A 13,768-nucleotide genomic window follows, 5' to 3' on the forward strand; every position below is an offset into this window, starting at 1 on the left:
ATCAGCCTCCAACATGGACACTGAACGTATGTTAACTATGTAGGGCTTATAGCTCAGCCTGGGAGTAAAAAGGAGGATGGGAACCATGGAGAACATCTGAGACTAGATAACTGAATTTTCAGAGTCTGGACATGACATCAGTTTTGGCCATGCAAGGCCCTATATGGATCTTGAGATTTAGTAGGAATCCACGCGTTCTTTGCTGTCTTCACACAGTGATAGTATTTTTAAAAAATCCTAGGAGTTTAGTTATATGCTAAATGTATTTTATATTATGAAAGCTGGAGGTACAGTTGAATGCCATAAAACATTCACCATTTTAAAATCGAAAAACAAAGGTTGTTTTATGTTGATAATATGCTCATCAATCAAAGTGCTGAGTTTGACAATCCTGAGATTCCTTTGGAGAAGGGTGGATGATTAAGTGTAGTAACATCACATGCTCCTTATATATTAAACTGTATAGTTAATTCTCTAGACCAGGGGTTCTCAGACTTTCTAAGGCTGAGACCCCTTAATACAATATTTCATGTTGTGTTGACCCTCAACAGTAAAATTATTTTTGTTGCTACTTCATAACTGTATTTTTGCTATTGTTATAAGTAATAATATCTGATATACAGGATGGACTTATGTGAACCCTGTGAAAGAGTTATTTAATCCTCACAAAGGCATTGGGAGCCAACAGGTTGAGAAGCACTGATCCAGACCCTTATTTTATAGATGACAATTATAATACTTGTAAGTGAACCAGCTAACTAGGCACTGGAGTTTATGATGTATACAATATTACCAACTTCAATATTATATTGATATACACAGTTAACCCCTGTTTTTATTCATGGCTATTTGTATGCCAACTACCTAATTAAGTTTTAATATGGTATATTTACTCTATAAAAGGAAACACATACATTATATATGTTATAATATATAAGATATATATAAATCATCTGCTAGACATGTTATGTAAATTTATATAATTATATAATGAAAATTTACTTTAAGATTTCAGATTTGTTCCCTAATTTTGAAATACTTTGTTTATTTTGAAATAGAATTTCACTATGTAGCTATCTATGGTTGGCCTGGAACTCACATTACAAGTCAAACTTGTCTCAAATTCACAGAGATCCTCTTATTGCTGTAAAGAGAAACCAAGACCAAAGAAACCCTATTTATTTATTTGCTTATTTATTTATTTATTTATTTATTTATTTAATGTGTCTTTTATATCATGTGTTTTGATCCCATTCATTTCCCCATCCCTTTGCATCTGCCCTCTGCCCCTGTAACCCCAAATAAAACAAAATTTAAGAGAAAGAAGAAAAAAGATAAATAAAAGAAAATTTAAAAAGGAGGGAAAACTTTAATTCTAATACCCTAATGATGCTGATTGCCCCATGTTGTGGATATCCTGAAGCTTTGGGTAATGCTGGTCAGGTTCCTTCATGTGTTTCAGCAGATCATAGATGGGATGGATAAAAGGGTGGGCCAAGTCACGCCCTTGGGTATGGGGCTGGGCAGCTGTAGAAATGGGTGCATCTCTTCCATGCTTTCAACTTGGGGGCTGGCTCACCAGCACCGGCACTAACAGAGTGGACTCTATTATGCTGCCCTGACAAGGTACAGGGCCTACTTTTCCAAGGGTTGCCACTCTGGGGGTCAGGGAGAGCTTTCCCACTCTTATGACCACAGGTTCAGCTCTCCCACCTGTTCCAGATATTGATGTACATGGGGAAGGAGGGCAACTCTCCTCTGCCCATGTTGCCGTAAGACAGATGGGTAATGGAGATAGGTCTCCCATGCTCACAATTTTGGGGCTGGCTCACCTACACCTGCACTAACAGGATTGGCTCTATTGTGCTGTCATAGTGAGGTGCAGGGTCTGCTTTCCCAAGTGTTGCACCTGGTGTGGGTTTGGGAGAGCTCTTCAGCTCTTAGGACCACAGGGCCAGCTCTTCTACCTGCCCCAGGTGTTGCTGGACAAGGAGAGAGAGAAGAGGGCATGTCTCCATTGCCCATGCCACCACCAGACATAAGGGTAATGGAGACAGCTCTCTCATGCTCACACTTTCAGAGCTGGCTCACCAACACCTGTGCTCACAGGTTTGGTTCTGTTTTGCTACCCTGGCAAGGTGCAAAGCCTGAATGTTGCAGCTGGTGGGGGTCAGATAGTTCCCCCTCACTTTTAAATTTTTTTCTTTTCTTTTTATTAAGAGATTTTCTGTTTGTTTTACATATCAACCACAAATACCCCTGTCCTACCTCTTCCCACTCCCCAGGCTCCCCCCCCCACTGACCCTCAATTCCCACTTCCTCTAAGGCAAGGTCTCCCCTGAGGAGTCAGCAGAGCCTGGTGAATTCAGTTGAGGCAGGTCCAATCCCCTCTTCCCTGCACCAAGGCTGAGCAAAGTGTCTCAGCATAGGCCCTAGGTTACAAACACCCAGCTCATGCACTAAGAACAGGTCCTGGTCTCACTGCCTGGGGGCTCCCTAAACAGTTCAATCTAAACAACTGTCTCACTTATCCAGAGGGCTTAATGCAGTACCATGGGGATTCCTCAGCTATTGGATCACAGTTCATGTGTTTCCACTAGTTTGGCTAGTTTTCTCCATACTTTTTCCAATCATGGTCTCCATATCTCTTGTTCATATAATCCCTCCTCTGTCTCATTGATTGGGCTCCTGGAGCTCTGCCTGGGGTTTGGCCATGGATCTCTGCATCTGCTTCCATCAGCTACTGGATGAGGGTTCTATCATGAAAGTTAGGGTGTTCAGCAATCCAATCACCAGAGTAGGTCAGCTCAGGCACTCTGTCCACCATTGCCAGTAGTCTATAATGGGGGTTATCTTTGTGGATTCCTGGGGACCTCTTTAGCACTCTGATTCTTCCTATTCCCATAGTGTCTTCATTTATCATGGCATCTCTTTCCTTGTTCTCCCATTCTTTTCCTGATCCAGCTAGGATGTACTGCTCCCATAAGTTCTCTTTCCCCTGACCCTTGCCCTCCATTTCCACCTTCAACCCCAGTTTGCTCAAGTAGATCTCATCCATTTTTTCATCACTGGATGATCCCTGTGTCTTTCCTAGGGTCATATTACATAGCTAGCCTCTCTGGAGCTGTGAGTTGCAGTCTGGTTATCCTTTACTTATATCTATATTCCATTTATGAGTGAGTATATACCATGTTTGCCCTTCTAAGTCTGGATTACCTCACTTGGGATGATATTTTCTAGTTCCATCCATTTGCCTGCAAACGTCATGATGTCATTGTTTTTCTCTGCTGAGTATACTCCATTGGGTATATGTCTCCCATTTTATTTATCCATTCTTCAGTTGAAGGGCATCGAGGTTGTTTTCAGGTTCTGGCTATTAAAAATAATGCTGCTATGAACATAGTTGAGCATGTGTCCTTGTGGTATGATTGTGCGCATTCCTTGGGTATATGATCAAGAGCAGTATAGCTGGGTTTTGAGGGAGAGTGATTCCCAATTTTCTGAGCAAGTGCCATACTGGTTTTCAAAGTGGTTGTACAAGTTTACATTCCCACAAGCAGTATAGGAGTGTTCCACGTGCTCCATATCCTCTCCAACATAAACTGTCTTCAGTGTTTTTGATCTTAGCCATTCTGACAGGTATAAGATGGTATTTCAGAGTTGTTTTGATTTGCATTTCCCTGATGCCTGATGACTAAGGATGTTGAACAATTCCTTAAATATCTTTCAGCCATTTGAGCTTCTTCTGTTGAGAATTCTCTATTTAGCTCCATAGCCTTTTTTTTTTTTAGAGACAAAGTTTCTCTGTATAGCCTTGCACTCTTCCTGGAACTCACTTGGTAGCCCAGACTGGCCTCGAACTCACAGAAATCTGCCTGGCTCTGCCTCCCAAGTGCTGGGATTAAAGACATGCTCCACCACCACTACCCAGCTATCTCTATAGCCCATTTTTTAATTGGACTGTTAGGTATTTTTGATATCTAGTTTCTTGATTTTTTTTTTTTTTTTAGTATATTATAGATATCAGCCCTCTGTCAGATGTGGGGTTGGTGAAGATCTTTCCCCATTCTGTAGGCTGTCATATTGTCTTGTTGACTGTGTTCTTTGCCCTGCAAAAGCTTCTCAGTTTCAAGAGGTCCCATTTATTAATTGTTGCTCTCAGTGTCTGTGCTACTGGTGTATATTTAGGAAGTGATCTCCAGTGCCAATGCATTCAAGACTACTTCCTACTTTCTCTTCTATCAGGTTTGGAGTAACTGCATTTATGTTGAGATCTTTCATCCACTTGAACTTAAGTTTGTATAGTGACAGATATGGATCTATTTGCAATCTTCTACATGTTGACATCCAGTAATGCCAGCACCATTTGTTGAAGATGCTTTCTTTTTTCCATTGTACAGTTTTGGCTTATTTGTCAAAAATTAGGTGTTCATACTTATGCAGATTAATGTCAAGGTTTTCAGTTCAGTTCCATTGGTCTACATGTTGGTTTTTGTGCCAGGCAGTTTTTATTACTGTAGCTCTATAGTAGAGCTTGAAGTCAGGCATTGTAATGCCTTCAGAGGTTGTTTTATTGTACAGAATTCTTTTTGCTATCCTGGGTTTTTTGTTTTTCCATACGAAGTTGAGTATTATTCTTTCCAGGTCTGTGAAGAATTGTGTTGGTATTTTGATGGGGATTGCATTGAATCTGTAAATTGCTTTTGGTAAAATTGCCAGTTTTACTATGTTAACCCTACCCATCCATGAGCATGGGAGATCTTTCCATCTTCTGATATCTTCTTCAATTTCTTTCTTCAGGGACTTAAAGTTCTTGTCATACAGGTCATTCTCTTGCTTAGTTAGAGTTACCCCAAGGTATTTTATATCATTTGTGGCTATTGTAAAGGGTGATATATCTCTGATTTCTTTCTCATCCCATTTATCATTTGTATATAGGAGGGCTACTGATTTTTTTACTTAATCTTGTATTCTGACACATTACTGAAGGTGTTTATAAGCTGGATGAGTTCCTTGGTCAAATTTTGGGGGTCACTTATGTATACTATCATGTCATCTGCAAAAAGTGAAAGTTGGACTTCTTCCTTTCCAATTTGTATCCTCTTGATATCCTTTTGTTGTTTTATTACTCTAACTAGAACTTCAAGTACTATATTGAATAAATATGGGGAGAGTAGACAGCCTTGTCTTGTTCCTGATTTTAGTGGAATCACTTTGAGTTTCTTTCCATTCACTTTGATGTTGGTTGTTGGCTTGATGTAAATTGCCTTTATTAAGTTTAAGTATGTTCCCTGTATTCATGATCTCTCTAGGACCTTCATCATGTAGGAGTGTTGGGTTTTGTCAAAGGCCTTTTCAGCATGTAATGAAATGATCATGTGGGTTTGTTTATATGGTGTATTACATTTATAGACTTTTGTATGTGGAACCAAACTTGCATCTCTGGGATGAAGCCTACTTGATTATTGTGGATAGTTGATTTGATGTGTTCTTGGAGTCCATTTGCCAATATTTTATTGAGTATTTTTGCATCATTATTCATAAGGGAGATTGGTATATAATTCTCTTTTTTAGTTGGATCTTTGTTTGGCTTAGGAATCTGAGTATCTATAACCTCATAGAAAGAGTTTGGTAACATTCCTTCTGTTTCTATTGTGTGGAACAATTTAAAGTGTATTAGTATTAACTCTTTGAAGATCTGGTAAAATTCTGCATTGAAACCATCTGGTTCCAGGGTTTTTTTTTGTTTGGGAGACTTTTAATGACTGTTTCTATTTCTTTAGGGGTTACTGGTTTATTAATTAATTAATTAATTAATTAATTAATTAATTTGGTTTTTCGAGACAGGGTTTTTCTGTGTAGCTTTGTGCCTTTCCTGGAACCCACTTGGTAGCCCAGACTGGCCTCGAACTCACAGAGATCCACTTGGCTCTGCCTTCGGATTGCTGGCATTAAAGTCATGTGCCACCACCGCCTGGCTACTGGTCTATTTAAATAGTTCACCTGGTCATTGATTTAATTTTGGTATGTGGTACCAACCCAGAAAATTTTCCATTTCCTTTAAATTTCCAATTTTGTGGACTACAGGTTTTTGAAGTATGACCTGATGATTCTCTCGATTTCCTCATTGTCTATTGTTATGTCCCCCTTTTCATTTCTGATTTTGTTAATTTGGATGCTCTCTCACTGTCTTTTGGTTAGTCTGGATAAGGGCTTGTCTATCTTGTTGATTTTCTCAAAGAACCAACTCTTTGTTTCATTGATTGTTTGTATTGTTCCCTTTGTTTCTATTTTATTGATTTCAGCTCTCTATTTGATTATTTCCTGGCATCTATTCCTCCTGGATTACTTTGCTTCTTCTTGCTCTAGAGCTTTCAGGTGTGCTGTTAAGTCATTAATGTGAGATTTCTCCAACTATTTTTTTTCGAGACAGGGTTTCTCTGTGTAGCTTTGAAGCCTGTCCTGGAACTCACTCTGTAACCTAGGCTGTCCTCAAACTCACAGAGATCTGCCTGCCTCTGCCTCCAGAGTGCTGGGATTAAAAGCATTTGTCACCACCGCCTGGATCTTCAACTTCTTTATGGGGGAATTTAGTGCTATGAATTTCCTTCTTAGCACTGCTTTCATAGCCTCCCGTAAGTTTGCGAATGTGTATATTCATTTCCATTGATCTCTAGGAAGTCTTTAATTTCTTTCTTTATTTCTTCCTTGACCCACTGGTGATTCAGTTGGGCATTATTCAGTTTCCATGAGATTGTTGTCTTTCTGTAATTTTTGCTGTTGTTGAAATCTGACTTCAAACCATGGTGGTCTAACAGAATATAAGAGGTTATTCCAAATTTTTGTATCTGTTGAGGTTTGCTTTGTGACAAAGTATGTGGTTTATTTTAGAGAAGGTTCCATGGGGTGCTGAGAAGAAGATATATTCTTTTTTGTTAGGGTAGAATGTTCTGAGGATATCAATTAAGTCCATTTGAGCCATAACATCAGTTAAGTCCCTTATTTCTCTGTTAAGTTTTGATTTGGCTGATCTGTCCAATGGTGAGAGTGGCATGTTGACATCTCCTCCTATTAAAATGTGGGGTTTCATGTGTGATTTAAGCTTTAGTAATGTTTCTTTTACATATGTGGGTGCCCTTGTGTTTGAGGCATAAATGTTCAGAGTTGAAACTTCATCTTGGTGGATCTTTTCTGTTATGAGTATGTAATGTCCTTCTTGATCTTTTATGATTGATTTTAGTTTGAAGTCTATTTTGTTGGATATTAGGATAGCTATACCAGCTTGCTTTTAAGATCAGTTGAATGGTAACACTTTTTCCAGCCTTTTATTCTGAAGTAGTATCTATGTTGGAAAATAAGGTGTGTTTCTTGTATGCAGCAGAATATGGGTCCTGTTTCAGTATCTATTCTGTTAGCCTATAGGTGAATTAAGTCCATTGATATTAAGGAATGTTAATGACCAGTAATTATTAGTTCTTGTTATCTTTTGGTGATAGTGTGTGTGTATTTCTCTTCTTTGGGATTTACCTCTGTGGGGTTATCTATTGCCTGTGTTTTCTTGGGTGTATCTGACTTCCGTAGGTTGGAATTTTCCTTCTAGTGCTTTCTGTAAGGCCATATTTATGGATAGGTATTGTTTAAATCTGGTTTTGTCTTGGGATGTCTTGTTCACTCTGTCTATGATAATTGAAAATTTTGCTGGATATAATAGTCTAGGCTGGAATCAATGGTCTCTTAGTGTCTGCATTACATCTGTCCAGGTCCTTCTGGCTTTCAAAGTCTCCATTTTGAAATCAACTGTTATTCTGATGGGTTTGCCTTTATAAGTCACTTGGCCTTTTTCCTTTGCTGCTCTTAGTATTATTTTCTTTATTCTGTACATTTAGTTGTTTAATTATTATGTTGTGAGGGGACATTTTTGGGGGTTCTAGTCTGTTTGGTGTTCTGTAAGCTTCTTGTATCTTCATAGGTATTTACTTCTTTAAGTTGGGAATTTTTCTTTCTATGATTTTGTTGAATATATTTTCTGTGCTTTTGGATTGGTATTCTTCTCCTTCTTCTATCCCTATTATTCTTAGATTTTTGCCTTTTCATGGTGTCCCAGATTTCCTGGATGTTTTGTGTTATGACATTTTGGCTTTGGCATTTTCTTTGACTGATGAATCTATTTCCTCTATTGTATCCTCTACACTAGAGATTCTCTCTTCTATCTCTTATATTCTGTTGGTTATGCTTGCATCTGTGTTTCCTGTTTGTTTACTCAGATTTTCTTTTCCAGCATTCCCTCTGTTTGTGTCTTCTTCATTGTATCTATTCCCCCCTTTCAGGTCTTGAACTGTTTCCCTTACATGTTTAATTGCTTTTTCATGGTTTTCTTTAAGGGAGTTATTGATTTCTTCCAATGTTTTTTATTTGTCTTTTCCTCTATTTCTTTATTGATTTCTTCCAATTTTTTGTCTTTTCTCAATTTCATTTTTCATTTTCTCTTGAAAATCCTTTAGCATCTTCATGACGCTATTCTTAAGGTTGCTTTCTTCTGTTTCTTTTACATTGTGATGTTCTTGTCTTGCTGTTGGCTAGGTGTTGCTCTTTATATTGTTGTATGTAATTTTGCCTTGATGTCTGTCCATCTCATCCTCTAATAGTTATAAGAGGTGCCTGTGTTAGAGCAAGTTGCTATTGGTCCACTCTGTGCTTGTTTTGTCTGCGTCTCAGCACCCCCCGACCCAGGGTCCAATCTTATTTCTTAGTCTAATTGGAGCAGACAGATTCTGTGTCACAGGGAGCTGCCCTTGGATCAACCCAATCTCTTGGTCTTATCGGGGCTCTTGGTCTAGTCACAGATGACAGATTCTGTGTTTCAGGAAGACTCTCTTGGTCTAATGAGAAGTGGCAGATTCTATGTCTCAGAAAGCCACTCTTGGTCTAATGAGGGGTAGCAGATTCCCTGTCTTAGGAGGTTACTCTTGTTCCAATGTAAGTTCTTTGTCCAATGAGAACTGTTGGTTTGGTTTCCCTGCCTCAGGAAGTGGCTGGGGTCTCAGGCAAATGGGTATGGAGGCAGGTTGTGTAGATTGCAGGGTCTCTTGGTCCAATGAGAACTCTCTTGATCCAATGAGAGCTGGTGGTTTGATTTCCATGCCCCAAGAAGTGGCTGGGTTCTCAGGCAGATAGGGATAGGGGCAGGGCATGTAGATTGCAGGGTCTGATGGGAGGTCTTGGTGAGAGGGGGTGACTTCCCCAGGTGCCCTGCCTGCTGGCCAGCAACTGAGACAGAGTTGGGTAGCAATTCCCAGGGATGGGCTGTACCCCAGGAATGGGTCCCAGGAGCAGAACTCTCTGGGTATGAGCAGAGTTACTCACTCACCTCTTGGTCCAATTAGAGCTGGCAGTTTGGTTTCTTTGTCTTAGGAAGTGGTTGGGTTCTCAGGCTGATGGTTATGGGGGCAGGACATGTAGATTGCCGAGTCTGGTAGGGGGTTTGTGTGTGTGTGGGTGATTTCCCAACTTGTATGACCAAAGGGTCAGCTCTCCCACTTGCCTCAGACATTGATGGGTAGGTGGGAAGGCATCATCATTCCACTGCCCATGCTGCCACAAGCCATATGAGAAATGAGAACATCACTTCCATGCTTTCAGCTTCAAGGCTAGCTCACCCACACCTGAGGGCCTGCTTTCCCCAGTTATTTTTGTTTGTTTGTTTGTTTGTTTGCAAGTTGTGGAGAGCAAGGACAGCTCTCCCACACTTGTTACCTCAGGGTCAACACTCCCTCCCCAAATAAACTCATATAAGAGAAAGCATTTAATTGGGACTTGCTTATAATTTTAGTGGTTTAGTCCATTATCAACATGGAAGAGAACATGTCAGCACATAGACAGCCATGATGCTGAAAAAGTATCTGAGAGTTCTACATCTGGATCCACAGTCAATAGAAAGAGAAAAACACTAGGTATGGCTTGAGCTTTTGAAACCTCAAAGTTCACCCCCAGTGATACACTTCCTCCAACAATGCCACACCTCCTAATTCTTCTCAAGTAGTGCCACCCCCTGATGACTAAGTATTCAAATATGAGTCTATAGTGGCCATTCTGATTCAAACCACCACATATCCACATGCCCCTCTGCTTTTTGAGTGCTGTTATTAAGGCTCTATTTTATTGTAAAATTCATATATGCATACAATGTTTTGGTCAAATCTACTCCATATTCTATACCATACAGTTTCTTTCCTATCCTCACCAAAAATTTCCCTCCCAATTTCATATGCTCATTTTTTTTATTAAATTCACTAAGTATGCATGGTTGTAGTATAGTCTATTAAACATGGGTAGCCTCTCAGGGATTAAATTCCAAAGAAAATTGACTCTTCCTCCCCAAAGAGCCATAGTTCACCAGTAGCTTTTCAAATGTGTGTGTTGGGGGACATGTCTTACAATACTCTTTTCCATCCATGTTTTAGTTGGATTGATATTTTGCAGGTCATATGCATATGTATGCAGTCATAGATGCTATTAGTGTATACAATAACCTTGTAATATTCACTAAAGTATCTACATGTCTCTACTATCTCTGACTCTAGGATTCTTTCTATCCACTATTCTGAAATAATCCCCTAGCCTTGTGGGGGCTGGAGGAAGTATGTAATAGAGATGTCCCATTTAGACCGGAAAACTCCACAATATCTTATTATCTGAATTTTTATCAGTTGTGGATTATTTGCCATATACTGAAAAAATAATTTCCTCTGGTGAGGGTTGAGAACTATACTACTATATAAGTATAAAGAATAAAAACCTAGGGGCAGTTCCACACAGTACCATTTAGCAGAATCATAGAAATAGGTTCTCCTCTAGGGCCTATGACCTATCCAGTTGTAGGTTTTGACCTGTGAACTGGGATTTAAATCCAATCAGAAAGTGCTTCATTACTCCTATAACATCCATGCCACTATTATACCAGTGGATATATTTTGCTATGCTAGTTATAATTGTGCCTCTCAGGTTCACATATAGATACCTTGTGGAAAAGATGCAAATCTAAACAGGGAATTTATTTTATGTTACATATAAATCTTATGCTCCTAATGTGAAGGTAGTTTTACAGAATATGTTTAGTGTATCTGCATTTTAACTCTGGTCTGTCACATGCTATTAAATATGAAAATTTTCTACTTGTAGCATCATATAAGCACTTTCAATTTTAAGATTTGGGAGAATGTAGACTAATTTCTAAATGGTCTTAATAAATAAAAAACATGGAGCCAGAAATTTTGGTTAAAATCCAAGAGAAAGATCAGAAGAATAGGACAAACCATGAGCTAACCTCGCTTCACTAACTCTGCAGCTTCCAATGAGAGCTTCTTCCTATATAAGCACATCTTCATTGCCTTGTTGTTCTGCCCTCTAATTGGCTCTGTTAGCCCAGCTACATCACTTTCTCTTCCTACACCCCTGATACATCACTTTCTCTTCCTACACAGCTCTGTCACTTTCTGTCTGTACAGACCACCAGACTTCTATGGTTGGTACTGGGATTAAAGGTGTGTGTCACCATGTTTGACTCTGTTTCTTAGTGTGGCCTAACTGCTAAGTTATAGGATTATGGGTGTATGCTACCACTGCCTGACTTCTTTGTTTATAATGGCTGGCCTTTTTCCTCTGATCTCTAGGCAAGCTTTATTTATTAAAAGCACAAATAAAATATCATATTTCAGCACAAATAAAATATTACCACAAAAGAATTTTCAGTTTTAGATATTTGCATTAAGGATTCTCAATTTTTAATATAAATCATACAGATTTAGAGTTTAATTTGAATTATTGCATGACAGAGAAGTAAATTTCTTAATAAAGAAATATTCCATTCTGAAATCCCTAAGATCTCAGACTAGATCTTAAAATTTGTCTGGAAGCCTTCAAAATTTTAATGAAAAAGTCTGAAATTTGATGAACGTCTCATAGGTAGTCTTTATAAAACAGCTTTACATCAAGTTCATTTAACACTTTTGCCACGTCTCTTTCATTGATAGTCATTTGTTGTTTCAGCTAGGCCCCTTCTTTTCTAAATATTTTTCCCAAATGGCTCCTAGTCAATTGTGAAACAAAAATAATAATAAAGAATCAAAACAAGAACAGCCAAACAAAAAGTAATGAAAGTATTTAAATAGTTTAATATTTGAATGTGTCTACCTCCACATAAGATGGCTTAATGTCCTTAAAGTTACCCATGATAATTAAGATAGGGTAAAGGCTTTAGGAAGACTTCCAGTTTCCTTAAATATCCATGCTTTAATCATTTGTTTCCTTTCTATTATGTGGCATATGTGCATTCATGGCCCCAGATGGTTGACAAAATGATATAACCTTAATTCAGCAATTCTCTATATGGTAGACTGGTTTTGTAGAGTATGAAATTACATCTAATAATCAAAAAAGGACAAGGGACAATAATTCTATATACTTGCATTTCATGGCCACAGGTACAACTTTTAATGAGCAAATTTCTGGTTTCTTTCTTATTTTTAAAATTAGTACAAATAAAGTAAAGGATTCTGTTTTCTATGCAGCACTGAGTTGGGTAGGATTGACTTGCTTTTTTTTTATTCCTAGGAATAACAAGGGAGATCTAAATTTTTTGATGGCTAATTAATTTTTCTCTTTTTTTTTCTTTTTCATGTCAGTCACTATGAACAGGACCGTAGTGCACTTAAAAAAAGGGAATGGGAACGGAGAAATCAAGAAGTTCAACAAGAAGATGATCTCTTTTCTTCAGGCTTTGATCTTTTTGGGGAGCCCTACAAGGTAGCTGAATATTTATGTAATTTATCTTTTTAGACTACTTTTTTCCTATAGTCTTGAACTTGCTTATTAATACTAACTATTAATTAAAGCTCCAAAGCTATTTTATGAGATATATGTATTTCCTCATTGGGGGCAATTGAAACTTTCAAAGGATGTCTGCCAGAATAACACTTACTTTTTCTGGCTTGGGAGACTTTCTGTCTTCAAAGAGACCCATCAAAGCCCAACTATTGTTATACTAATATACTCCTTCCATGCTTTCCAGTGTCTTTAGCCAGGCAAACCATGAAGACTTTGGGGCAGGACTATTTATCTTCTGACTCAGTGCCATCTACTGAAAGACTGATGCTTTTTCCCCATTTTAGTTTAATGATGGCTGCAGTTAGTTTTAATAATCTTTCTAAAAAATCCATGTATTCTTGGCAAAGGAAAATAAACCAATCTTATTTTCTGCGTCTAATAAGCATGGGCTAAGAGACTGTTCCCTCTAGGAGGGATGCAAGGCTGATTTTTTCCAGTGTCATTCAGCTTCCTATGTATCTCTGTGAATGATCAAACAGCTATGACTGCAAGTATTGAGTTTATGTTGACTCTTTCTGATGTTTCTTTTGGTGGTGGAGATTAGGGTTAACTGGAAAGATATTATAGAAGATGAGACTTTTATTGTATAATTGGCAGGTGCTTGGGTTTTATTAAAAATGTATTAGTAGTATAATTTTAATGAAACTGAACCAATAAAAGAGATAAATGAACGAAAATCCAAGAGATGATTTAAGAAGGGCATCAGCTAATGGACAGTGGCTTCTGGAAAAGGAAAGTTCTCAATGAATGCAGAATAGGTCCTGATTCCACTTTTATATAGAGAGTTGGGAGTTTGCATTGGTGGCTAATAAGGCATGCTTTCAGCTACTTTTTTTTTTTTAAAGAAAGCTCTTGATTTGCACACCAGGGTACATTTCAAGTTTTA

At 38.3% G+C, this 13,768-nt stretch overlaps 1 protein-coding gene across 1 annotated transcript in view; it reads left to right on the plus strand.

Annotated features, from left to right (window-relative positions):
- Positions 1-13,768, plus strand: part of Aff2 (AF4/FMR2 family member 2) — a 599,435-nt gene that overhangs the window by 174,613 nt on the left and 411,054 nt on the right. Inside the window, exon 2 of the mRNA XM_036174712.1 lies at positions 12,681-12,801. Coding sequence (XP_036030605.1) covers positions 12,681-12,801 — 121 coding nt within the window. The remainder of the gene's footprint in view (positions 1-12,680; positions 12,802-13,768) is intronic.

The sequence above is a fragment of the Onychomys torridus genome, chromosome X, assembly GCF_903995425.1.
Source record: "Onychomys torridus chromosome X, mOncTor1.1, whole genome shotgun sequence".
Classification (NCBI taxonomy): domain Eukaryota; kingdom Metazoa; phylum Chordata; class Mammalia; order Rodentia; family Cricetidae; genus Onychomys; species Onychomys torridus.